The 25,760-nt window shown below is 41.0% G+C and overlaps 1 protein-coding gene across 2 annotated transcripts in view; it reads left to right on the top strand.

Annotated features, from left to right (window-relative positions):
* tenm2a (teneurin transmembrane protein 2a) overlaps positions 1 to 25,760 on the top strand; it is a gene marked incomplete at its 5' end in the record, with an annotated part of 196,256 nt that overhangs the window by 132,247 nt on the left and 38,249 nt on the right. For both annotated transcript variants that reach the window (XM_079480154.1, XM_079480153.1), the window contains 2 exons: positions 10,802 to 11,040; positions 25,238 to 25,360. In XM_079480154.1, the coding sequence (XP_079336280.1) occupies positions 10,802 to 11,040; positions 25,238 to 25,360 (362 nt within the window). The remainder of the gene's footprint in view (positions 1 to 10,801; positions 11,041 to 25,237; positions 25,361 to 25,760) is intronic.

The following is a 25,760-nucleotide window of genomic DNA, read 5'->3' as shown; positions in this document are numbered from 1 at the left end:
ACATGCTTTGCTTGAGACCAAATAATGCAGTAATAAAGTAAATCAAGTATGTACAGCGTAGTCAATAGTCATATATTATTTTGATGGAACAAACAAATAGTTATGTGTGTGATTTTTATGTTAAAACTATGTTATGCATGCACATGTGTTACAGTATTAGCAGGGGCGTAGCACAGAATCTCGGGCCCTGTGCAAAGGCAATGTGTGGAGCCCCTCCACGCTATTTTTAAGTAAATTATTATATTTATGCATTGTACGCGCTGAATCACACATAAATATGAATAGATCACCTCCGTATCCCCTTTAATATGAATTGATAGTTTAACTATATTTAATTCGAATTGTGTTTCTTTCATAGAGACACCGTGCAGTGTAGTACAAAACATTACAGATTTAACTATTGTACTAACCTAGTACTAGTAATGCATAAATGGTTGTAATAATGCCCCTTCATGACTGTAACAGAGATTGCCAATTGATATTTCTTAAAAAGTTTAATCCCAAGTCAAGTTTGTCAAGAGAAAATGAAAACAAATAATCAATTTATTAAAAATAAAAGGCCTAAATACACTAGCACATCTTTTTATTACTCACATATTTATTGGCCTTTTTAACTTAAACATGTTACTATTTTAATTGAATGTTTATATATTTTTAGGGATTAAATCAATATGTCAGAAGAACTGCCTCAACTACTTACATATCCAAAATTGACCTCCAATACACAGATTAAAACAAAAACACAATTGTAAAATAATGATAAATATAATTTCAGGAACTTCAAGGCCCCACAAATGCCCAGGCCCTATGTACCCCAGTAGCGACGCCCCTGAGTATTAGCATTCTAAGCATTTCTCTCAAATACAACAGCTCTCTAATAGAAACACACACATTCCCTACGGCTCGATTCTTTATCATTCTCTCTCTCTGTTCCTTTTCTTTTTTGCATGCTTCCCCTGCTGGGCAGAGGGTCACCCCCTCTGTTCTCAGATCAGAGAACCTGCGTACCGCATGCACTATTCATGAGGCTGCATTGCATGTTTAATTCACCAGGACAGGTCTCAGACCTGTAGGAAGTGCAGGTTCCTGACTTGCAGCAATTAAAGGCTGTCCTATATGTCAGCCATGGCCTTCCAGAATGCAGTGGGACTGCTGGGGTCTCCGTGTGCAGGACTCAATTCAGGGTCGCCCTGTGATGAGCATGCACATGTACAACAAGCCTGTGACCTCCAGCTTTGACTCTCAGTCACAGTGATAAAGAGCTATAGTGTGCAGAGAATTGTAGAATGATATATAAGAGAACCAAGCTTATCTGTACCTCACAGTAAAATTGTAACAGTAAAAAAATTCATCATGTTATGTTTGTCACTTGTTTAATGTATGCCACATTACACACATTCGTCAAATTCAGTAAGTCATTTTCACATTTTGCAATTTTTTTATTTAATTAACGCTACGTCTCATAAAGCGTTTTATTATTTATTTTATTATAAATTCTGGAGCAGCCCTAGAGTGAAGCCGCAAACATTCTGCACTAAATTTCGGATGCTCAGGTGTGTTAAAATGGGCCCCTTTTACCGCAGCCATCAGGAGGACCCAGCAGCACTAAGCCCGCCATCTGCCGAGACGGCCCACTCTCCCCTCACCAATCCAAACCTCACCAAGCCAGGAAGCCAGCTTAAACTCTGGCCCCTCTCCCCGTTCCCCTGCTAGCAGGCACCGCCCCACTCTCTGCAGCTTTTTAATTGGGGTTCTGTCAATGCAGATGGGCCACCTGTCACACACACGCATACACACATGTAATTCACAAACTAATTTCCAATAGATTCAGATTCATTAACTGTGTTACTCATCGCATTTGTGGAGGCTTTGAAGTGTGATCACGTGATGCAAGAAATTCACGGGTACAGATTGGATGGCCAGCAGACCACACAGGCTTTGTGCTGGCATGGCCCACCACCGCACACACCATTCCTGGGCAACCGGCAATCCTTCTCAGCAGAATCCTGCAGGTGCCCGTTTACTTCGCTTTATGGTTAACACAGAAACAGGGATGGAAGTATGAGCTTAAACAGAAAATAGCCTAGAATATGCCCCTTTAAGGATATATCATACTGTAGGATCTGAAATCAAATCGAATATGCCGTTAAAGAAACTAGCTCCCGTGAAATTGGATATGTAACATTGAAAAGTTGAATACTGTAGATCACAGGTGTTCTCTGCTTTGTAAATACAACACAATGTCACAGGTATCGGCAGAGGTTCAGACTCTAGTGGCTCATCTCCTCTTGCCTTTGGGTCAGACAGCACTAAGCCACTGCACTAAAGTTAATAGACTTCTTTTTTACTGTATCAACAGCCACACAGAAGGGACAAACAGGGCAAAAAACATTTTTCAAAACAAACTCCAAAGTTGTTTTATAAAATCATAGAGAGAGAGAAGAGAGATAGAGCTTGGAGGGCAATCTCCCATCACTCTGATGAGTGTCTTGTGGTGAAGCCAAATTTCTCTACCTGTCTCCTATTGCTCTGAGCTCTCTCTCGTCTGAAGGAGCAGTTTTCTCTTCTCTTTTGAACTGCACTTTTTAAGCTACTTTGTTTGTTGGTATGTTACACAAGTTAAGAAGCATATAGTTAAGAAAACTATATATGTTCACAAATCAACAAAACATTGCAACAAAAAACATAAATCTCGAAGCATAAAATCTCTGAGTTTCATGCAGGTCTGTGCTTTGGGGATTCATATTTATGACTGTCCGGACGGTCCAGTGCCTTTCAAAAAGAGTGAGGAACATGACATTTAAAAGGAAATGACACATTGCTTTCCTGTTTCGAAGTTTGGGTCAAGCCTATTTTTGTGGGTGGGTGACTTTTAAAAAGGATTAGATTGATTATCCTGACTATTCCCCATATAGATTAACACCCTGAGCCAGTCAGACAGGATCACGCTGTGTGTGTGTGCATGTGTGTCCTTTATGTAAATTCTGTTATTTTATAGGTCAGGTCTTCCCAGTTCTTTGAAGTATAAAACCGAACCATTCTCTGAGAGGAGCAGGCACAGCTGCCAGTAGCGAAAGATTGATTGCCTAAGTACGCTGTTGTCAGACAGGTAAAGGAGAGAGAGAAGCACAGAGACCGGGAGAGGAGGGAAAGGGGAGGATCTTGGAGATTGCTTTGGCTGGAAAAGAGAGAGAAATAAAAAAACACGGAGGAGGGTGGAATCGCTTTTTGGTGGCATAAATGACTGAAGATGGCCCTGGTCCTGTGAAGGCTTATTTCCAATCATGGAGTGAGGCCTCTTCACCAGCTGATGCCTGCTTCAATTTCATTCTCATCTCAGGACGCCGAGAGCTGCTCTCTTCACCTTCTATTCACACTCACACACACTCAAATTAGATTCAGGAGCCACACTGGAGAAATGCTTTCACATGTATGCCGTCCGGAGGCGTGTGCTGCGGTTAAAGCCCTGCTGGTGTTAGCTTTAATGCGTGTTTGAAGGAGGGACCCGGTTCAGGTCTTTAGTGGGGTTAACGTTTGACATAAGATTGAATTTGTTTATCCGCCTGTGCAGTTTTTGAGATTTAATTTTGACTTTAGAATGTGTAGACAACAGTGTTTCCTGCACTGCTTTCATATTGAATGTTGTGAGATAAACAAGAGTAAAAACATACTGGCTGCATTCAGAAACATACAATGTTACTGTATAGTCCATGAACCAATAACTTGTGAGTGGTTCTTTTAGATCAGTCTTGCAAAATAACTCGCAAAGTTGAACAAATTCCCATAAATCCTTCACTGAATGAACTCACAGAATCCATCTGGGTGCTTATCGAATTATCATCTGACTCACTTACCAAACCACAAATCATTACTTTCAGTTATATCTGACTCGAAATGAGGAAAGATCTGTTTAGTTGTATTGTATAAAGATTCTTAAACTCGAATCCTTTTTTACCCAACAGGGCGTGATAGATAGCCTAAATAAATTCTGTAGAAAATGTTGGTGCACGTTATATGTAGTCATTTCCACACATTCTGGACATGATTTCATCTTTGCCAGTTATCTATGTATTCTCACCACATATTTTTTAATATTTTTGTCAATGTTTAATTATAGTCCTTGTAATGAACTGTGTAGGTACGCTCACTCCTCACAACTGTGCATGTAACATTCAATATCGTCTGATTGTTTGCGATTGTGTCACCTGACACAACGAGGAGTACATTTAATAGAAGCTGCTATTTTTAACTTTTTAACATTTATCTTAAACTTTTTTTCTATTTCACCTACATTGACAGATTGCCTGCCAAAATCGTCTTAGAATATTGTGATGAGAATTTGTCACACATTTCCTTGCAGTCAGTGCTGCTGTGTTTTCTTTAAGAAATGCAAATCTGAAAAAAGATTCTAAAACAAGGAGAAAGAGAGGGAAGCAAACGTATTGAAAGAGACAAATGCAGCTTTTAAAGCACAGTGAAAGAATGAAAATTGGCCAGAAAAGTGAATCGTTCGGATTCCCAACACATGCTGAAACCGACCCGAGCACTGCAACTCTGCAATATCTTCCTGTTCTCCACACGCTATTCTCTTCCCTCCCTATTTTTCTTTCACTCTCAGACTTCATCAGTGGTTGCCAAGGTATCGGTGTGGGGCAGATTTAAATTCTCAGCTGCGTTCCGGGGCCAATTTGTTATCCTAACGGGAGCCAATCAGAATACAGGTGCCTGCAGCTCACCGAAGATTTATGGGCCCTCTCTCGGATCATGCCGCACGCAGATCAAATTCTGGATATGGCGTAGCAATCCCAGCAAACATAATTAGAAAACTTTTGGAGACCTTTGTTTTTGGTATTTAGAGTACCCATTGCCTGTGAATGGAGCTGTGAGAGATTGCAGGAGAAAAGGAGATTGTGAAGCAAAGTTTAACAGAGCAAAACAAAGTAACGTGGGTTTTGGGTCGCAGGTGCCTGGTCAAAAAGAATTACGAATAGACACACCAAAACTCATAATCCAGAAACAGTGAGGTGTTTTACTCCCGTCGAAGCATCCGCTGATGTATTTTAAGGCCGCACGTAGAGTACCTGACTTGATGGATGCCCATGTTGGTTATTTAAAGTGGGGAAGTGATGTATATAATGAGGTTGTCAATCAGAGGCGTGTGGGCAGGGAGCTTGAGATCAGACAGAGTAATTGAGGGATAGATCTGAAAATGGAAAGTTAAAAATGAATAAATAAACACTGGTTTCTGACACTAAATACATGTTTGGTGATGAGGGGTCTTCTGGGGCTGTCACAACTAATGAGTTGCAAGGGCCGTTTTGAGGATTGCATATTTAACAGGGCTCAATGACATATACTTGCAGGGACAGAGTACACACACCTGTCCGAATGAGCCGGGTCAATAATCAGAACGTTCCAAATGAGGACACAATGGCCTTAGTGATGACAAGAAGAAAATCTGCTCTTCTTATTTTCATCTATGCTCTTGTCACTTTATCTCCTCTTGTCTTCACTGGTCAGTTTTTCTCTCTGTCTTCCCCTTACTTCCTGTCTCCCAGTAAATAAGTTATGTTCCCTATGTCCCTTGCTTTAAGGTCCCTGTGGACTTTCAAAAGTGCATAACTTCTATTGTCCCCAGACTGGCCTCTGCATAACCTCACCCTGTCAGCACTCCTGTTTTTGGTATCCGTCTGGCCTCTCTTTATTACCTGTCCACCCCCTGGTCTGGCCTCGCTCTCTCTCTTTCTCTCTCGTACACTCTCTCAACATCCCTGTTGGCTTCAACTCATCCCCCAGCTTCCTTCCCAAACAATGCTCGACATAAATCACTGTCAATTAAGCACGCCGTGTAAATCAAGCATTTTAATTTCATTCCACAATTAAGCCACTCCATATACATTCAGCTTCCCGAGATGAAATGAGCTTTCAATACAGATTCATCCAGCGAGTTCCGCTTCAACCCCAACGCACGCTCTTCCAAAATGACCTTAATTAATTTCCCTCCACCGCCCCTGTCAGCTGGCAAATTAGTGCCTGCAACCTTCTGCGTGGGTAAAAATTATTTGGCATTTAAGTGACTGACTTGACCTTGCGAGTCGCCCGACTTCAGACGCTGGCGGAATGACACGGAGGCGGCCCAGCTGTATTTTTAGTCATGCACTATTGCTTCTGTCCTGTCACTCTTCCGCTCAATGTAGGCCTGATTACTGCCTACCTGTAACCTAGTATTCCTTTACAGTGCGTTCACGGAGCTAGAGTGGAGGATGGCAATGAGAGCTGGATGTGGGCGTGCTGTCTGTGTGGCATCACACCAGCAATTGGAGAAATGAGAAAGGCAGATATGGAGAGATAGTGTAAATACGAAGGAATGTGAGATTTCACTTTTTTGCACTGTTGACCTAGCCTCGCAGTTCATGCAAACATTTATTCAAGCAGTTAGTGTTTGTGCACAACTGTGTGTGTGCAAGGAAGGCCTTAGGCAGAGATGTCACCCTCAGTGGGGAAAAAACTGCTTTGTTATGTAAAGTCATGGTGTGGAATCCTCCATGTGGCCTCCATTCATTATGTCGCTGCATTATTATCATTCATTACCATGCATTACGTTCATCAACCTCCTCTCATCCGCTCTGTCTCTCCCTTCGTGGCTGGTGTGAAGGACAGATCATTGTAGACAGATCTTCAAACATTTTGTACTTTTTATGGGTCTCATTTATTCATAAAGCTTCCTGCCACAAACACAAACTTGTTGCACATTTAGATGCCTTGATCTTAACCTGAGGGATGAAAGGAAACACAATTTTTGTGTGCATTTATATAGAGTAGTGGCCAAAAGTGATGTTGGGGACATATTTGTTCAATATTTGTTTGTTATTCACCTCAGGTTCGATTAAACCATTAAAATGGTGTTTGGCACAGAATGGACTAACCTAAACTTTCACAATATTATTTTGTGAAAAAGAAAACTACACAATACAGAAACATTAGTATTTCTTCAGTTTTATCTGTTATTAATATTTATCTATCCTTGGCTGTGTCTTTGAAAACTTTGCACAATTTGTTGTGAATTTTTTGCCAAGCCTCCTTAAAAAATAAACACTCCAATGCAACATGCATTCACAATATTTTAACATTTAATTGAATATTAGAATAAACAGCGAAGATGTCAAGTTTATACACTTTATAGGCCAGGGGTATTCAATTAAAGTTCCAAGAGGTCCAGTCTTTATATTTCCTTCCAAATGTACGGACAATATGTTTTTTGAAAATAAATACATATTAAATGAATAAAGATACAGTATATATATTATCTTTTATCAGGCCATTTATTTTATATTTTGATATCCAAAGTATGTTTGTATATATCTATGTATTGTAGTCTCTGTGGCTTTAGGGGAATGCCCTCTTAATAGAAGTCAAATAATTAATATTTGTCAATGAAAAAGTACTGACAACATTCAAACAACAAATGTTTTGTAACAATTAAAAAGCTCTTATAAACAGCAAACTATTTTACTTACTAAATTAGCCTTTCCATGCCCTTCATACCTACTTCTATCTTTAATATTTTCCAATTAGAACCTTGTTCATTTCAAAATATGACCTTGCTTGTGAAAAGCAAGCAAAAGCAAAAGTCTTTTTACTGTTTTCTACATAAAATCATCCTCCAGAATATTCTGTGAAAATAGCACAACAATATCTTCAATATTGACTGAATAATGTCATTTTAGAGATTTAAATCTTAGTGAAATTAAAGCTTGAAATGAATATTTGATGCTTGTTATAATAAGTTCGATTTTGAAACGTTAGTCTGGGTTTTCACAATGTTTACATGCTGATCAATAATGCTAATGCTCAATGTAGATGAAAAAACGTTATGGTTCGTAAAAATCACAAATCATGTTGGAGACTTATAGCAAACGGTAAGCGAACTGACAAATACAAATACTTTAATATTGCTGCATTTTGTTTACTGTTGTGTGTTTATTTACATGCTCTGCGTGTCTGCACTACTGTTGTTGAAGCACGTGTTTGCTGCTCTTCATGCGGCACGTCTTTTGCCAGGAGAGAAGCAGCGCGTGCAGAGCGGAAAGGGTTAAAATGTAGTGAGTTTGCTGGCTTGGCGCTAGATAAAGATATTAGAGGATAAAGCGGCAAAAGATCACTTACATAAATGTCCCTGAGAGCGTGTGAGACGTGATTCACCGTTGTGTAGACGCGCAGCTCAATTTAAACAACCAAAATAGTCAAATATTTTAAATGGTTTATTAGGCTATGTCTCATGGTCCGGATGAAACGAAGCAAAGGTCTGGATCCGGACCGTGGTCCAACATTTGAGGATGACTGACATAGGCCAATGGGAAAGATAGTAAGATGACCTCTGAATCTCTGTCAGGTTTGATTCTGGGGGTTCAGTCTGTCTTTTCAGGAACAGGTGTAGAATGGTACAGGGATGTGTGGTGATAGACAGATAAAAGATGGTGGGTAACGGAAGGGCTGGAGCACAACGGAACAAATATCAGCTCTGGAATGGAATCCGCCGCTGGAACGTGTCCAGAGATATTGGAAGGCATCTTGTGGAAAGAGGCAATCAAAGATCACAGGAGTGAGCAGCCCATGGTTGTTCCCTACGTAGGTTAGAGGTATGACGAGCGGATGTATCTGGGGGCAGGGTGTGGGGTCCAGTCTAAAGAAAAACCTCTCAGACCGATCCCTGACCGCAGAAAAGCTCTCAGGCTCTCGATCCGGCCTGCATCAGTCTTAATAGAGAACAGGAGCTGATAAAACATGGCAAACCCTGTGACCCCATGCTAATCGCAATGCCAACATGACCGCAGCCAATCCATTTTACACTACATCTCTTTTTGAACTGCATCCTTGCTGCTGGCCCAACCGGGTCCCGTGTGAGTCGAAAGCACTCATTTGCAGGGCAGGATAACCCAGCATGGGGCTCGCAGCAGTAATTAACTGCTAAATTATTTAAGTACAATGCTTAATTGTACAAGTTTCATCAATAATCTATTGTAGCATTAAGGCTATGTTTGCAAAGAAAACTGCTAATGAGAGTACGGAAAAAAAGTGATGCATAATAGTAAAACCAGTGTGACTTTAGAGTGATGCATAATGACATTAGTTCTTGATATTTTTTGGAGAATCTAGAAATTCAATATAATATATATAACTATGTGTTCAGAGGTGTATTTAGATCTGATATAATGAAGCGTTATGTTTTTATTACTGTAGAATTAGCTTTTTCTATCTACATACACAATGTTTCCTTCTTACATGGAATTTGCCATATTGTTTTTAAAGTAGCCCTAAACGGACAAACTGTTCCACAGAGCGTGTTTTGTAAATTGGTTATCTCCTTCGGAAAAAGAACGTAAACATAACGACATCTTAGTTCTGTGTCAGCCACCGTACTGCTTCGAAAGAAAGGGGTGGAATGAGGTGTTGCTATTCTAAGCCTCACCGCTAAATGGCGCTAAATTTAACACACTGGACCTTTAAAGTGAAGTGTGTCAGTGAAGTGTGCCACACACACACACACACAAATGAAATGTATTTATTGGCCAAATCATGCAGTTCCAAACCGGTAAGATCTTTTTTCTGTATTGAGGGCAACCTAAAATGTTATATTTCCCTCACACGACGCTATTGTATGCTGAACTATTGAACTGATTTAATTTTTTTACATTTTGGAACTTGACAGCCAAAGATCACTGCATGCTTTCATTGTAAGAGTAGTATAAACTCTAAAAAACTCAACACAAGCCGATGGCAGAATAGTTGTTTTAGAGTGAACTGTCCCTTTAAAATACTTTGCCCTTTTTAGTTAAATGTTCACAGTCCACTAAACATTTTATTAGCTCCGAACCCGACAACGTGGCACCTGCAGTGCTTACTTTTTTTTATCTCATGTATCTTTAGTTTGAAGAATGAAGTGTTTGGCCAAACAATGGTAGACCATTCTGTTTGGTCTCAATAGTGGCCAAGATTTTCCACGTCTCCTTTAAAGCTAGCCGGTTGTGAAAGTAATTGTTAAAAATGACACCACGTAAAGTGTTTCTTACATCTATTTCTTTTCGAATTGCACACCAGAGTGAAAAAACATAAAACTGGAATCCCGCCGGGCTGTTGTTACATGGCTCTGTGGTCTAAGGAGCACTTTTAAGATGTTTTCGCAAGCTTAATGCTGAGCGATTATCATTGTGTGTTCTCTCTGTAGTCTCAGTGGCGAGGCTGGATATTAACAAATCACGTCCTGTTTGTCTGCGCCAGGAGTCCGTTTTATGTGCCTGTAATGATTAATCTCACTCTGAAGTACAGAACAATATCCTCCTGTCTGTATTTTTCTTTTCATCAGCCCTCATCTGCTCGACGGAAATGACCCCACGCCAGATGACTGAGGCGCTTGCGTATGGTCTCGGTGAAGTGTATCGCTTGTATGCTTGTGTTGTACCTAAGCAGAGTGGAGGCTCTTGAATTATTGAGTGACTTTGTTGTGCAAGTGTCCCTCGGTGGGCCGGTACGGGCCTGTGGTGCCGTATGTCTGCGTGCCATATGTCCAGTGCTCCACACTGAGGCGCTGCATACACTGTCCTTCACCCCAAACAACCGCCTATGGCAGGCCAACACACCACACACACGTACATTAGAGCGGGCACAGGTAGGGGGGAATGTTGGAAGATTTTAGTTCCAGACATGGGTGTGACATTCAATAAGGTCTTACAATTTAAACAAAAAAAAGATATCATTATTTATGATTTGTTATACTAAATTATCTCGTTTCTCTGTCTCCTAGACATTTCCTGTTTAAGACGTCATCAGGGACCACGCCCCTCTTTAGCAGCTCATCACCGGGATACCCCCTGACCTCCGGCACAGTATATTCGCCCCCGCCGCGGCTCTTACCCCGAAACACCTTCTCCAGAAGTGCCTTCAAGCTGAAGAAACCCTCCAAGTACTGCAGCTGGAAATGCGCCGCCCTGTCGGCGATCGCCGCCGCCACCCTGCTGGCCATTCTGCTGTCATACTTCATTGGTAAAATGTCTCTCTTTGCTTGTGTAGCATTTTTGTGAAATTAGAATTGACTGAAACACCTCACAGTACATAATGTTAGAGAATCGAAATCCTTCTCTAGAGGTTTTGCATCATCACTATTTAATATAATTTAAGAAAGCAGTTAAGGCAATATGGTGTGTGTCTGTGTGTGTTTGCAAACACTGATTCAGGGATAGCAATGAGCAGATCATTTAATGCTGCATAGAGATTAAGTAGGTTATTCATCATTAGACTGTGTGTTTGCACATCGTCCAGATGCTGTTCATTATCGAATATGCCTGAGTAAAAATGTAGAAATGTTACCTGATTTCAGTTGATCTGTGAATAGTACTCACTGCCGATGCTGTTACAATTATCTGAATTATTAATGCAACATATTGCCTTGTAATCTAACTGGCTTTAACCTGTGTTAATCTACAAATGGGATTTTGGTTTTAGAAGTATAAATACTAGGGCTCTCAATTTAGTGAATATAACAACAGAACAAATCATTCCGTTCATTGCACCGGCGAAGACAATTTTGTAGCCAGGCTCTCGGTTCTTGGTAAATGACAGAGATGAAGGCTCTTTTAATGACTACCTAATTTATAAATGCAATGACTAGCAGAGCTTTAACAAAAGTCATTTGCAGTTGTTGGAACTGAATTATCCAGTAAACCCAATTGATCCATCATTGATGGTGTCAACTGTTTTAGTCGAGACCACCTTAACTGAGACCAAGACCTTGAGGGGCAGAGACCAAGACAAGTCTAAGAGCAAGGCAGGTTGACTCCTAAAATTCATCTTATAGATCCAGATAACACTATATGAAAACAATTCAGATTTGGTCTAGAAATAGAACAAAACTTTTTTGTAATTGTGTCTAAAATGTAAGTAATTGATTCACTTTTATTCACTCTGAGACCAAGACTGAGACAAGACCATCAAAAAATGGTCTCAAGACCAAGACTGGTCTCGAGTACTGTAACACATAAGCAAAAAAAGTAAGTTGAATTTAAATAAATAAATAAATTGCTGCATAACCAGAGATCTACTTACAGTCCTTGAAAATTACCCTTAAAATCCCATATCAACCTAAAGACAAAACAAGTGTTTAATTGTGAAGGACAATTAAAATGCAAAGCACTGCCCGTGAGTCCTTAAACCCACGCTGCGTCCATGAAGGACACGGTTGAGGGTGTTATTATTTTCAATAAAGGCTGTCTCCCCTCTCTTTGTGAATGCATGCGTACGTCACTAACTCTGTAATGGAGAAGCGGTGGCCTTCTTCTTACACCTCACGGTACATCGTAAGGACCCCCAGCGGAGAAACGAAATGAGTCCTTCACACTGGATGAGTTTAATACTTAGAGTGTGAACAGCATGAAAACGAAATAAGACTAAAACGTACGCTTTCATTGAAAATAAGCGAGAATGAGTGAGACGATGACTGAATAGAGACACAAAAGTGCACGCAGTACAGTTGGGAGACAAGAGCACCCACGGTGAAAGAGTTCACTCCATTAGAAGTACACCTGGGCTAAGGAGTTTTGCTCTGGCAGGATGCCTCCATCCGCTCTTTTTCTCTATTTAAAAGCCCCAAGCAAGGGGCAGATGTTTCATGCGGACTCGCGCTGCCCCTTGTCTCTCTGGAGACCTTGCTCAACAGATGGGGCGGTCGGCTAGGGCAGGATTTCGCACAAACGTCCTTGTACGTGCTTCGCCGTACGTGTATTCAGCTATGCATCTACCTTTCTTGTGTCCTTCAGTGGTTCATGCTCCTTTGTGCTGTCTGAAACTCCGGCCCTGAAAGCTGGCGCGTTTATTCAAAAACATTGAGTAGGAGATGGGTATTGTTTTGGGGGAACTATCCCTTTAAGGTGGCTGGGGTGCATTTCGTCAAAATCACATAGACATACACTTATTGTAGTAAGGGGATGGTGTTGTTTTGAAATACTGACCGATAGAATTGCTTAATATTGCTTTTAAGATGGAGAGAGGGCTTTTATTTTGCCTTGGGTGATTCACTTCACTCGAACCTTTCACTTCTAGGGAGGATTCTTTCAAAAAATGTGCATTTATTTTTATAAAGGCATTTCTATCCGTTGTGTTAGCAATATTCAGTGTAGGTCTTTGCTGGAAACTAGCCCGGCTTATGCTAGGGCCAAGTGTTTATGTACATTCACATTGTGTTTGTGTATTAGTGTGTCCACAAAAACAGATAAATGTGCCACTGCAGCAGTTTCCTGAACACAGACGTGGCTGCAGGTCCGCTAGGAGTTTCCCAATCTCCCTGGGAATGTAGGGAAGGGGGATCGTGTGCGCAGAGGAGAGAAGGAAGAAGTTATTTTTATTATCTTAATATTTTACGGGGGTCCTAAAAGACTCCCGTTCTCTATGGGGATGGATAACTCTGAAAGCCCACATTTAATGGCAGAGTAGTAGTCGTAAATTCTAATACTTCGAAGAGAAGAGAAGAGAAGAGAAGAGAAGAGAAGAGCACACGATATCGCTCTCGTCAACGTGTTGTGAAGCTGCCACAGAAGGGATGGGGTTGCTAGGATACAGGTGAGCGGTCCTGATGCAAAAGAGAAACAGGTCTGTCATCATATGTTGTGGAGAAGACAAACGCTCAGCAGCTCCCTAGCGGTCTTGTCTACGTTAAAGCCAGCTTGATTCATTGGCCCAGAGTGATCAAAGAGCAAGGGATCGAGGGATAGAGGACGGGGCAGATGGAATGTGTAACTGAGATAACAAGGTTTAGACTCCATCAGGCTACATGCTGATTCCACAGGCTGTGGTCTGGATGGCTCAGAGCCCGGCAAAAAAGCCAACGTCGAATCAGCAACGGGAAATCAGGGACTTCTTAATATAATTTACTTATACAGCATACTTTCACATAATTTAGTGTGTTAGTTAATGAAGTAGGACAGATTTAAGGGTTAGGGCCATTCTAATTACCCAATCATCTCAGTTTATGGATATTATCAGTTGCGGGTTGAGTGTTAATACGGTTGGTACTATGGTGGATCTTTAGAGGATGACCCAAAAATGTTTAAAATGGATGATTCTGCAATGCAGGACATGTTCATAGATGAAACAGCATTTAATTTTATTAACCAGTGGATTAAAAGATCTGAAGGGTTCAGACTATTGTTGTTTGAAAGAATCTTGAAACAAAGAATCTTGTAAATTCACACAATACATAAAAAGGGCTGCACAAAAAAATCTAACACAGGAGTGTCCTTGAGCTGGGAAAGAGTGTGTGTGTGATAGTGAGGGGTGTGTGTATTCTGTGTCACCTCTGTGTTTTTGCGTATATAGAAGCAGAGCCATACATCAGTGGAGACAGGCTGTGTGGTGAGTGTCATAGAACTAGACAGAAGACAAATTTGCTCTCTCTCTCTCTCTCTCTCTCTCTCTCTCTCTCTCTCTCTCTCTCTCACTCTCTCTCTCTCTCTCTCTCTCTCTCTCTCTCTGTTCCCCCTCACTGTATTTTTAGCAGCATCATCACTTCCCTCCATTGCCCACCAATGACTCACATGCTCATCGCCACTCTGGGCCGTTGACCTTCACGCCAGTTGATGCGTGCACCTCCATCCATAACGCACTGCTGTCTGAGGCTTTATTGAGTTATCACAGTCGCTTACTCTAACCGCATACCGCAGTGTTGGGCCGGTCAGTGGAGTCAGGGAGTGTCCACAAACTGTCCTCCCAACCAATAAAAACTTCCTGCTCCCTGCTACAGTTTTCAAAGTCCAGGATGATATTTAATAAAAAATTTTTACAGCTGAGCATATTTTGGAGTCCCGGTGATTGTATGCATAAGGATCTTACTAAGTAGTGATTTTGCATTTGGTTTATTTTAGAGGTGTATTGATACATTGCCCATTCATCTGTATCGGTGGATTAAAGCAAAAAACTATTGGCCGATGATAAGGGCCAATATATCTTGTCAATCAAAAAAAGAAAGGAAAATGCAATTAGTTCCTGCTCTGTATGTAGAAAATGTTAAGAGACCCCACCAGTTGAATGTTTAATATTCATAGTCATTATATGAATTAATAACATTTTGGAAGTTAAGAAATATTTATTTAATTTTCAGAATCGTTATTGGCAGATATCTCTTGAAATTATCGAATATCGGTATCGATGGAGAAATTTTGTACCGGTACATTACTAGTTAATAATATGGTTATATTACCCACAGGGCTTTTTTTACATCAAAAGTAAAGTAATTTTTGAGTTAAAGAAAGTTATAACATTTTGATGCACCACCATCACTGGACTACAATCATAACTGTACCATCTGGACTCAAAAGGAACTATGTCCATTGTTAGTCATTCACATGTGGCAGTAAATTCAGATGAAATCCATTCTTTTACATTGTTCATGAGATTACAGCAGATGTTTTGTAATTATTATTTGGAGGCCTGTTAAAAGCACAAAAAGCATGGAATTACAGTTGTAAATAAAGACTGTTAGGAAGACATTGTTTAGATAAATACGCTCTTAAAAATAAAGCGGCATAAAAGTATCTTCACAGCGATGCCTTAGAAGAAACATTTTTCTTACCTTTTCACAAAGAACCATTCAGTCAAAGGTCATTTAAAGAACATTTCTATTCTTTTTATGATCCGAAGAAACTTTTTCACCACAAAGAGCATTGTGAAACAGAAAGGTTCTTTATGAAACGAAAATGTGTGTATCTGTGTGTGCTTCATAACGTAGTTCATAACAGCCTTCAACGTTGTTGTGAAATTCTGCCATCCTGACTCTGGAGTGACCTTAGCATGTCATCATATGGTAGTCATGAGGGACATGTAGACAATGAGAGAAAGGGGACAATGAACTTTGACACAGTGCCAACATATGCTACATATAGAACAGGAAGCATATGGCGGTTACGGTGTTCCTGGTTCGGGAGCAGCAGGAGATGTAGTCTGGATGCTGGTGACTCTCGGCAGACTGTAGTAGGTCAGGAAAAGTCACACCAAGGGTAAAAGAACACAAGTTCACTTCGAGAGGAGAAGTGAGAGGGCGTTCAAGTCACAGCACGCTGGATCTTTCTAAAAAGTTAGGGTGGCTCCTCTGCCCGTCTTCGTCCTTGTCAGTTTGGATTGATGCTTTTCATTTCTGGCACGGTGGTCAGCACCGGTGTTAATGTAAGCAGCAGGAACTGGTCTGTCAGTAGACGTCCCACAATGCTCTGACTGACCCGGCTCTGTCCATCGCTAAGCGTCTAACAGCTGTCTATCGCTTCTTTTTATGTCTGTCTCAGTGTCTGTTTCTGTCAAACAAAGCTTGTGCCAGGTTTTTGTGTAAAAAAACAATTTGATCTGTCTTTCTGATCTCCGATCAAGGGCCCTCAGAACAAAGACAAACCAAAGTCGTCAGCCATGACCCCAACAACCCACGATGAATAAGGTATTAGATTGATTTTAGCTCGCCATCGCAAACTTGATAATAAGAAATTTCAGGTCACATTCGCTGATATCTGTAATCGATGATACCACATGTGGCGAGTCTGTGAGCCAGATGTAAGGATGTGAGCTTTTGTAAACTGGATGGAAAAGGACAAACAGAAGCACGCACGGCAAGCAAAGCTAAATATTTTATCGGTGTGACGCAGTTCTAGCAGACCCCCAAACGTAATCACAAACGCCAGCCATTCTCACTAGAAATTATGTGCAAAAGGAGCATCTAAATTATGAAAATTCATAAAGACGTGCTGACGTACTGACCCGATCAGAATGTTTAAGACAGACATAAAGCTGAAGCGGTACAGACAGATATGAAGAGAATGAGACTGACGGCCATAATGAAGATGGAGAGACGTTGCGGGTGTGTATCTCTGTGTGTCATTGATCTAGCTCGTGATTTCAGCTGCCTCTCATTTCCTGTCGCTAATGTGAATGGATGAGCCTCTAGGCACAACATACACTCACACACGGGACGCACAACCACAATCTACTCTCTGTTTTTCTTGATAAGCGGGTTTGCAAAATCCATTTCTCGTCCCATTCCTGCACTCTGATCTGAGCTTAATTATGGGACGGGTTTGTATTTCTCATAAAAGCTATTTTTGTCAGCATGCTCTACATGAATACTGAACAAAGAGCTGGATCTCATGAAAATTGTCATGAACATATCAGTCATATTGGGCACCAGAATCAAAACAACTAAGAAATTGTCTGTTCTTTGTTACATATAACGTTAATTTCAGGTAGACATATTTATCCTCCAGTACTTACTTTAGGTGTTATAGACGCATCAATCAGCACTTCTCATTTATGCTTAAGGGAGCCTCTAGTGGTGAGGTTGTGAATTGCAACTAACAGCACCCCTCCCTTTTGAAACACTACGGCGGCACTTACAGGACAAAATGTAATCATGTTTTCACTTCTTTGCCGAAGGAAATGACATATTTCTGAAACGTGCTCTTCAGAGCTGTCTGAGCGTTTAGGGCTACTATAGAAACAACATGGTGAATTCCATGTATGGGGATAGTTCATTCTTGGCTTCATAACGTATGGTCTTAATACACCTTTGAAGACACATAGTTGTGCGTATTATATTGCATTTCTGTTTTAATGCATCAAAATTATACTAAACATTAATAACGCACTTACTGTATACTTTATTAAATGTGCATTCAATTGTTTTACTTTAATGAGAACATAATGAGGATCACAATTTAGACTTGTACACTCAAGTGGTTTTAGGTACTAGGTATAAAACAGAAAGATTATGGTTATTATACCATCATAGCTCTGTATACTGTGGTAGGCTGTATGAGACCAGTTTTTGATTGCACTTATGGTATTTATGTTGTTCCAATTGCTTCCATTCTTTACCTCATCTGTAAGTCGCTTTGGATAAAAGCATCTGCTAAACGATTAAATATAAATGTAAATAGTATCCACAAATGAACCAGGGTTGACTACAGTCTATACAATATTTAGTGTTTTTCCCTGGTCAACCGCTATAAGCGTGGCTATAGAAAAAAAACTATATGTCCGAAACCATGATTACTACACTTTTACTATAGTAAAACCATAGTTAAATTTTGTACGGTTAGTCTTTTAGAAAAGACTTATAATAGTTATAATTACAAAAAAAATTCGGAGGGGTGCAATCTATCATAGACCACTTCGGAAAATGTAAACCTTTTTATTATATATGTAAGATTTAAAAGAAATTAAACCGGAAACGCTTCTAGACCGGTGCTTACATCTTGCGATGTGGTCCAGCATATTTTACTGTATGAAAGATTTTGTGCATATTTGCATTCTCGACAAAAGAAAGAGGCACGAACATCCTATTGCTCTAACTATTGTAGTGTAGGCAGTGAGCATTAGGTTGCATCATTTCGTGGGGCGGGGCCCCTGGAGGTACCGTGTGTGTGTGTATGTGCTAGTGATGGCTTCTTCACTCATTAACTGTGTATTTGAACTTGCCCCCCATCCCAAGGGAAAAAGAACAAGAATCTAATGAAACGCAAGTCCACACATACATACGCGTACGCAATGCCTATGGGGGTATCCTCGTGCTTTGTAGTTGAACTTCAAAGGCCTTTGACCTGGGTTCTCGTTTGCTGTGACTTTACCCTGCGGCATCACCATGTCCAACTCCATAAACAGACAAACAGGCTATTTCACACAGACACACATTTAACACCCTTGATCTCACCCAACTGAACTAGTGTTGTAGAAATGACGTCTGCAAGGATGTCCGTCAGACTGATATTAGCTGGCACATGGGCCCTGGGCACCACATAAAGACCATAGATGGTATATTTCCCTCGCTCTTTAGAAATTCAAGAGTTTGATGTACTGTGTAAACATACTTTAACTTTCACAAAGCTGCGCATGTTTAGCGGCTAGTCGTGTGATGTGAATAACAATTGTTCTGTTCCAAAACTCAGTGTCAACGATGTAAAAACAGCTGCTGCAGCCATTCAACTTACTTTTTTATATTTTGTCCAGTTGATGTAAATTATAAAAACAAGCTTTATTTATATTTTTATTACTGAAGGAATCATATCAGGTTTCTGCTATGGGTGCTTATGTTGTGCTGCATAAAAATTTGGCAAATATGAGTTGTCTTATGAGGCAGTATAATTAAGATGACTAATTAATCTTTTGGAGCAGTCTGTGTGTCGAAAGCGTTGTCGGGAGCCGAGGGTCCTCCGTAGGCAGATCAACAGGATTTGGAGCAGAGCAAATGAGAACCCTGCGGTGTGCAAAGGTTATCCAATCAAAACAGAGTTTTTAACGTATAAAAGTCATAGAAAAAAATCACAAACAACCTGTTTAACTCCAAAAGTAGAGCAAGAAACAAACTAAAGCAAAATAAAACTTGAAAAAATTAAAAAACAAAAACGTGAAATGAGGCAAAAGAACATAAAAGCTTCATTCTGTCAGGAACCGAGAGAAATATAAAAAGTTAAAGAGAGACCAATTTAGAGTTTGAGCAAAAAACAAAGACGCTAGGCTACCGTGTCGGTGCTTTAGATGTGGGAAAAAGCTAGCAAGTTTTTCCTTTTTGTGTGGCGAGATTCGTAAACCAATTACAAACACCATCCAGGATAGTCACCGCTTACAATTAGTATCCTTATTGAGGTCAGTCTTGTTAATTTAGTGGTAAATTAGAACAGTTAATACGCGTTTATTATGGAGGCCAAGGGAGACCGCAAAAATAAGGTAAGGGAAAATTACCTTTTAAGTAATATGAGGTCTCCTTTGCACTCTAATTATGGCTGTGTAATTGTGTGATGTGTTGAATGAGGAGGTGTGTGTGGATGGAGAGTTTGCATGTCCTGGTTTTTGCATGTGTTGTAGCGTGTTGAGAGGCGAGGTGACCCAAGAGTGTCACACACATACTGCTTGAAGTGGTTCTTTTTGTTCGAAAATGAGAACTCAAGAAATATCACATTAACAAAACATGTTAAACTAGCCAATGTATGAATTTCATCTAATCCCAGACCGGGGCCACCAGAAATGAGAGGTTCATACAAATGAAAATGTGTCCATGTGTGCATATATCTGATTTCTGAGATGGTTGTTATTTATAGGTGTTTCTTGGAATGAGGTTGGACCCTGGTGTCCACTCGCATGTGACTTACTTCCCTCTCGGGCCCAGAAACAGCTCAGCCCACACCAGTATAATACACAGGCATATGGGTCTGCTCTACCAGAGAGAAACCTGCCACCTGCTTATAACGGTGTGTTTGTGTGTATGTGTGTGGTCTAATCGGTGATGACAGGTCCAGCCGAATCATAGAGGGTCATTCTGCCAACCCTACCTCGATATGCACATACGGCCTTTCATTCTCTCTCTCTCTCTGTCCTTTTCTCTGTCTCTCACTCATGCACACAAATAAACACACAATATTGCCAGGAGCTACCTCCAGGATTCGCTCACGTACCTTTGCACAACCTAAACTCTCTCTCCCACCTCGCTCACAGACGCACAAGCATAGCTTCTCTCCCCTCCTGTCTTTTCATCGCTCCCCGGTGCTTTTCTCTCTGTTCCTCACTTTCGCCTGCTCTGTCTATCCCTATCTTCTCTGTCCAAGGTAACCTTGTGGCAGGACTGTTGGCATGTGAGCCCGAACAGCATTTGGAAATCTGGAACATTCCAACCGCAAACATCTGCCACTGTATAACCATGGTACAGACAAGCCAACACACACGTAAGAAGAAACATCTGTTTACCCCATACATGTAAACTGCAAGAATTCGTACAGACGTTTAGAAATGTTTGTGCCAGTGGCTTCAAATGCAGCTGCACAAATATTGGTTTTCCCAACAGTTTTTTAACATTTGCTGTTGGTCAGACAATCAGATCTGGTTTAGATGTGAAGATGTATTTAACAGCAAAAAACTGCGCACTTGTTCACAAGCAGGAAACAGTTTCCATCAGTTTGCACAGGTGAATTATATATCAACACCTACCTATTATGCATTGATTTATACATATTTAATCATACACTTTTTCACGTGAGCCCTTCTGTGAATATTCATCAAAAGAATAATGTGTGCGTGCATGTGCTATGTCTGCGTGTTTAATGCTGTTAGCAGGCACCTTTGTTCTGGAATTGCCTAATCTGCACACACGCAGCAGTTTGATGTGGTGCACAATTCTGGTACACAGTTTGTTCGTGAAGGCAGAAAAGAAAATCATATCATGTGCTAAAACAACCGTTCATTTTGGGTACCAACGCTAGAGACTGTCGAGCAAGTCGTTGTATTCCCCTCTTTTCCTCTGTTCACCCTCTACTTGTCTCATTCTGTTTCCTGTTGAACACCCATCATTTATTGCTATTGGGTTTTAACTCAACATTGCCACCTACTGTTGCAAGCTACTTTACACCAGTGGTTCTCATCTGGTGGGTCACTGCCAAAATTTGGGTCACATTTCTTTTCTGTTAGAGCAAGTAAATTCAGTGCTAAACCCAGTAATACACTGCAACTGAGCGTATTATCATAAATATCCACGGCTTGTCAGCTGTTAAAACAGTGGAGAAAATGCTTTTCTTGTGTGTCAAAAGGCTGTGTTCCCAAACTCTAGTCTTTTAATACAAATTTGTCTTTCCCTAAATAGACGGGTTGCTTGGATGGTGAAATATTTAGTACATTAATTTAAACACATTCAATTTAATCACCAATATAAAACATTAACCTAATATAATAATATGATTGGTTTTATTATTTATGATTCATTTTACATTTGTACAAAAGTATTTTTACCCTATTGGGTTAAAACTAAAATCTGTGTCCTCAGGTAAAACCAGCCAGCCAAGAATATCTGATGCAAAACACACACTTGCAAAAATCCAAAGAGAGCAAACGGTGTCTGAGCTGCAGTTAACCTGTTTGGGTCTCGTCTGTACTTATTGTAATTCGCTGATTCGTTTGCTAATCATTTCATCGATTGCAAAATTAGCATTTAGTCTCTATCGGCGAGCACCATCAGAACAGAGAGGAAGATTAAGAGATAGCATGAAGGGCAGGAGGTTGAGCAAGATGACACACAGTAGAGAGTGAGGTGAAGGAGCAGATTGAAAAACAGAGATGGGGAGAGAAAAGCTCTCACAGTGTTTTCTCCAGACCGTCTGAAACAAATAAAATAGCTGACAGAGACGGCAGAGACTCTCAGAGTGTCAGCGCTTTCCTTTAACTGAGAGAGAGACAGAGAGGGAAAGAGAGAGAGAGAGACCGTGTCTGGGCGCAGGCGGAGGGGGAGATGGAATTTGACAGAAGAGAAAATTGATTTTCTGGGATGAGATTTAGGTGTGATAGGCAAGCAGAGGGAAGGTGAGGAGAGGGGCGGAGTCACATACACTAACAGACAGTAGCATCCTGTGCATCAGGACCACAAGATGCAGAGACAGTGACACTGGTAGAGAAAGCAAAGACAGACAGAGAGATGGTGAGACAGATAAAGTGGGACAAGACCACTAACAAGAGAATAAAAACATGCTACAGGCAAAAAACACATGCTACTTTTTTAAGTTTAATACATGTATGTGTGTAAATGTGTATGTATGCTCATGCTGTATGCATGCTCATGCTGTACAATCATAAAAGGCATGTGAGACGGTTTATCATGTGTATATGAATGTGCACATTCTCACTATAGATAGCACCAGAGCTGAAAAAATGCAGGAGATGCACAACTCCTCTATAAACTTAATTCACTTACTGCCTCCTCCTGTGTCTCTGACTACTAAAACAGCGCTACTGCGGCCTCGTCTGCCTCGGATGACTCACAATCTCACACAATATCAGCCCGTCTTTACTGCCACCGCGAAGAACAGACGACACAGACACACAGGAGCGAGAGATAAAGAAGCAGATCCAGCAATCAGCCAGAGACTGCGCATTACACAGAGCTTCTTCCCTCCCGCGGCACCTCTGGAGTTAGGCAGACTAAGCGCTCTCCTTTCTTCTCCTGCCGATAAAAGTTTCCTGGCAGAAGCAGAAAGGACATGGGTCGGGAAGAGATTCAGCTGACAAACCTCACACGGGCCTCGGAGCAAGCGAACCAAAATAAGCTACGTAGGCAGGGAAGGACGCAACAGCCCTGAAAACAAAGAAGAAAGAAATTCACTCGCTTTCAGCTGTCACTCAGACGGATGCTGAATCATGCCAGCTGCACATAAAAAGCAGCAAATGTTGTCTGAGTTCTGGTGTGTTTTCAGATTCTGCGTTTGTTAACTTTTTCAATTAAGATTACAAGCAGTTGTGTTTTTGCAAGCCGCAGGTGATGGTCCTTCATCCAGAGCGAAATGTCGCTCATGCATGCTTCAGTGCACCCAGAAACAGTCGGATCGTCAGGATGAAATGACAGGTTAAATTGTGTATAATCTGCATCGTAATGAGGGGAAAAAACATGTTTCCGAATGACAGAACCTAGGGTTGTCATGTATACGGAAAAGAGCAACGGTCCAAGCACTCAGCCATGAGGCACCCTTGTATTGAGATGTTGGGACTTAGAGACCTCAGCTCTCCAGGATACTCTAAATGACCTACCTGAGAGGTAAGACCTGAACCATTGTAGCACCATTCCAGAGACACCCATTTGAGGGTCGACAGGAGGCTGTGGTGGTTAACGCTGTCAAAGGCAGCAGATAGATCCAGTAGGATGAGTAAAGAGGAGTTTGGGGTTACTACCCCATCTCGGTGGAATGACCGCTTTTGAAACCAGACGGGTTGCTGTCCAGGAGGTAGTTCTGCTTGAGAAAGGAGGAGAGCTGTTTACATACAACACGTTTCAGAGTTTTGACAATGAAGGGGAGGAGAGATACCGGTCTGAAGTTATCTAACAGTGCAGGATTAAGAGCTGGTTTCTTCAGTAACGGGGTAATACGGGCCCCTTCGAAGACTGTGGGAAATGTACCAGTGGTAAGAGACAAGTTGATAATGTGGGCAAGAACAACCGATGGAGATATGGACTGTAGGAGTGGGGATGGGATCTAGCAGGCAGGCATTTGGGTAGTTAGAAGAAATGACCTTGGAAACTTCCTCTATAGATAGGAGAGAGAAAAAGGGGAGCGAGCAAGTGTTGAGTGTTTGGGCGTCATCCAGAGGCAGCAGCGCAGAAAACTTACTGCTGATTTTCTTTATGAAGAAAGACGTCCGATGCAGGCGGGCAAAGAAGAGTCTCTTAAACAGGTGGGGCCCCTGCTGTTTAGCCTGTGCGCTGCTCCACGCCTGCTGCTAAGCAGCAGTTGTGATTAGAGGATAAATAAAAGAGGATGCTTATGACACATTTCCAAGTCATCATTTGTCATTTTAAATATTGCCGTGATCTTTATACCGAGGTACTACCGTACAGTGAGATATTGATATTGTTACATCCCCAGTGACGTGTGCACTCTTCAGCTGTTGTAGTTCCTGATACGCTCCATTTAAAAAAATAATATTTACAGTACCAAATTTGTGCTGAAATACTTTACTATGAATGCAATAGAAAACAATATATAATCTCAGTCTTCTACGGCAAAGATGTTTTTAGAGTTAGACCTATTAACATTTTCATTCTACTGTAACTGTGCACACTTTTTTTATTTCCCCCTTTCAGCAACATACAGGACACAACTGCTACCCATTCAGCCTGTTAGTCACAATATGCTCTTAATCTTTGGAGTAGTGTTTATCACAATATTTAAAAGTTTACTATATTATTACAATATTAGCTTTTATAATGTTGTCATTTGGTGTTTGTTGGATCCGTGTGAATCAGCCCTAAGAAACAACTTTTCAATAGTTGTTATATAGAGAGTAATTGCAGTAAACACACGCATGCTGTTATAACGTATATCAGCCTGAAGATCAGATACATGTCTTATGAGCGACAGATGGCTTGTCAGTCAGTCAACATCAATCAGTCATGCAATCAATAAAAATGACTCGACTGCCCGCATTTCTAGAGACAAAATAAACCACTTCATCTTACTGCCCCTTCTTGTCTCTTCTGGGTTTACCAGATCAATATCATTTTAGTAGTAGCATTTTGTTTCAATTTAAATCATTTGTGCTCTCCTCGTGAATGCCTTCCTCACAATAAAGCAAATCTGCATTTGCATCTCAAACCTTTTTTTTCCTTTCCTGTCTACCCTTTCTTTTCCCATATGTCTGCACTGTTTACACTTCTCTTCTTTCTTTTCTGTCTTTCTTTCTCTCTCAGCCATGAATCTGTTGGGGCTAAACTGGCAGCTGAAACCAGTGGTTGGTCCCATGCTCAACAACGGCTTGGGAGCCGGGCTGCCCAGCAACAGTGACGTAGCAACAGCACCCTCTGGAGGCAGAGGTGAGCAGCACAGCCTCACAGCACGCTGCAGTCGTCTTTTTGATGAGGTCGCGGGGATTGTGACAGCATAACACAAGCGGAGGTTGTGCTGAAACCTCCACTGCGCCGTATATCAATTTGTTTCAAGCTTGTACTCATTTTGATTTGTGTTTAGTAATTTGCTTCTCTGTCGCGCGCCGAGGTCCCTTCACGCAGCACATTTATGCCCACACACTCTCTGACTGTTTTCGTGACCGACAAGGGACTTTATTTTCTGAGCTTCATTTCTGCAGCTGTCTGACAAGTCATGAGAAACCAAGTTACCATGTGATTAGGTAGAGAAGCAGGGCATTGTGGATTGGTGGACTTGGGAAGATGATTATTTTTTATAAATAGCATGTAAAACCATTATTATAAACGT

The sequence above is a fragment of the Barbatula barbatula genome, assembly GCF_947034865.1.
Source record: "Barbatula barbatula genome assembly, chromosome: 18".
In the NCBI taxonomy this organism is placed as follows: Eukaryota; Metazoa; Chordata; class Actinopteri; order Cypriniformes; family Nemacheilidae; genus Barbatula; species Barbatula barbatula.
This window is presented reverse-complemented; position numbering and strand designations above follow the sequence as displayed.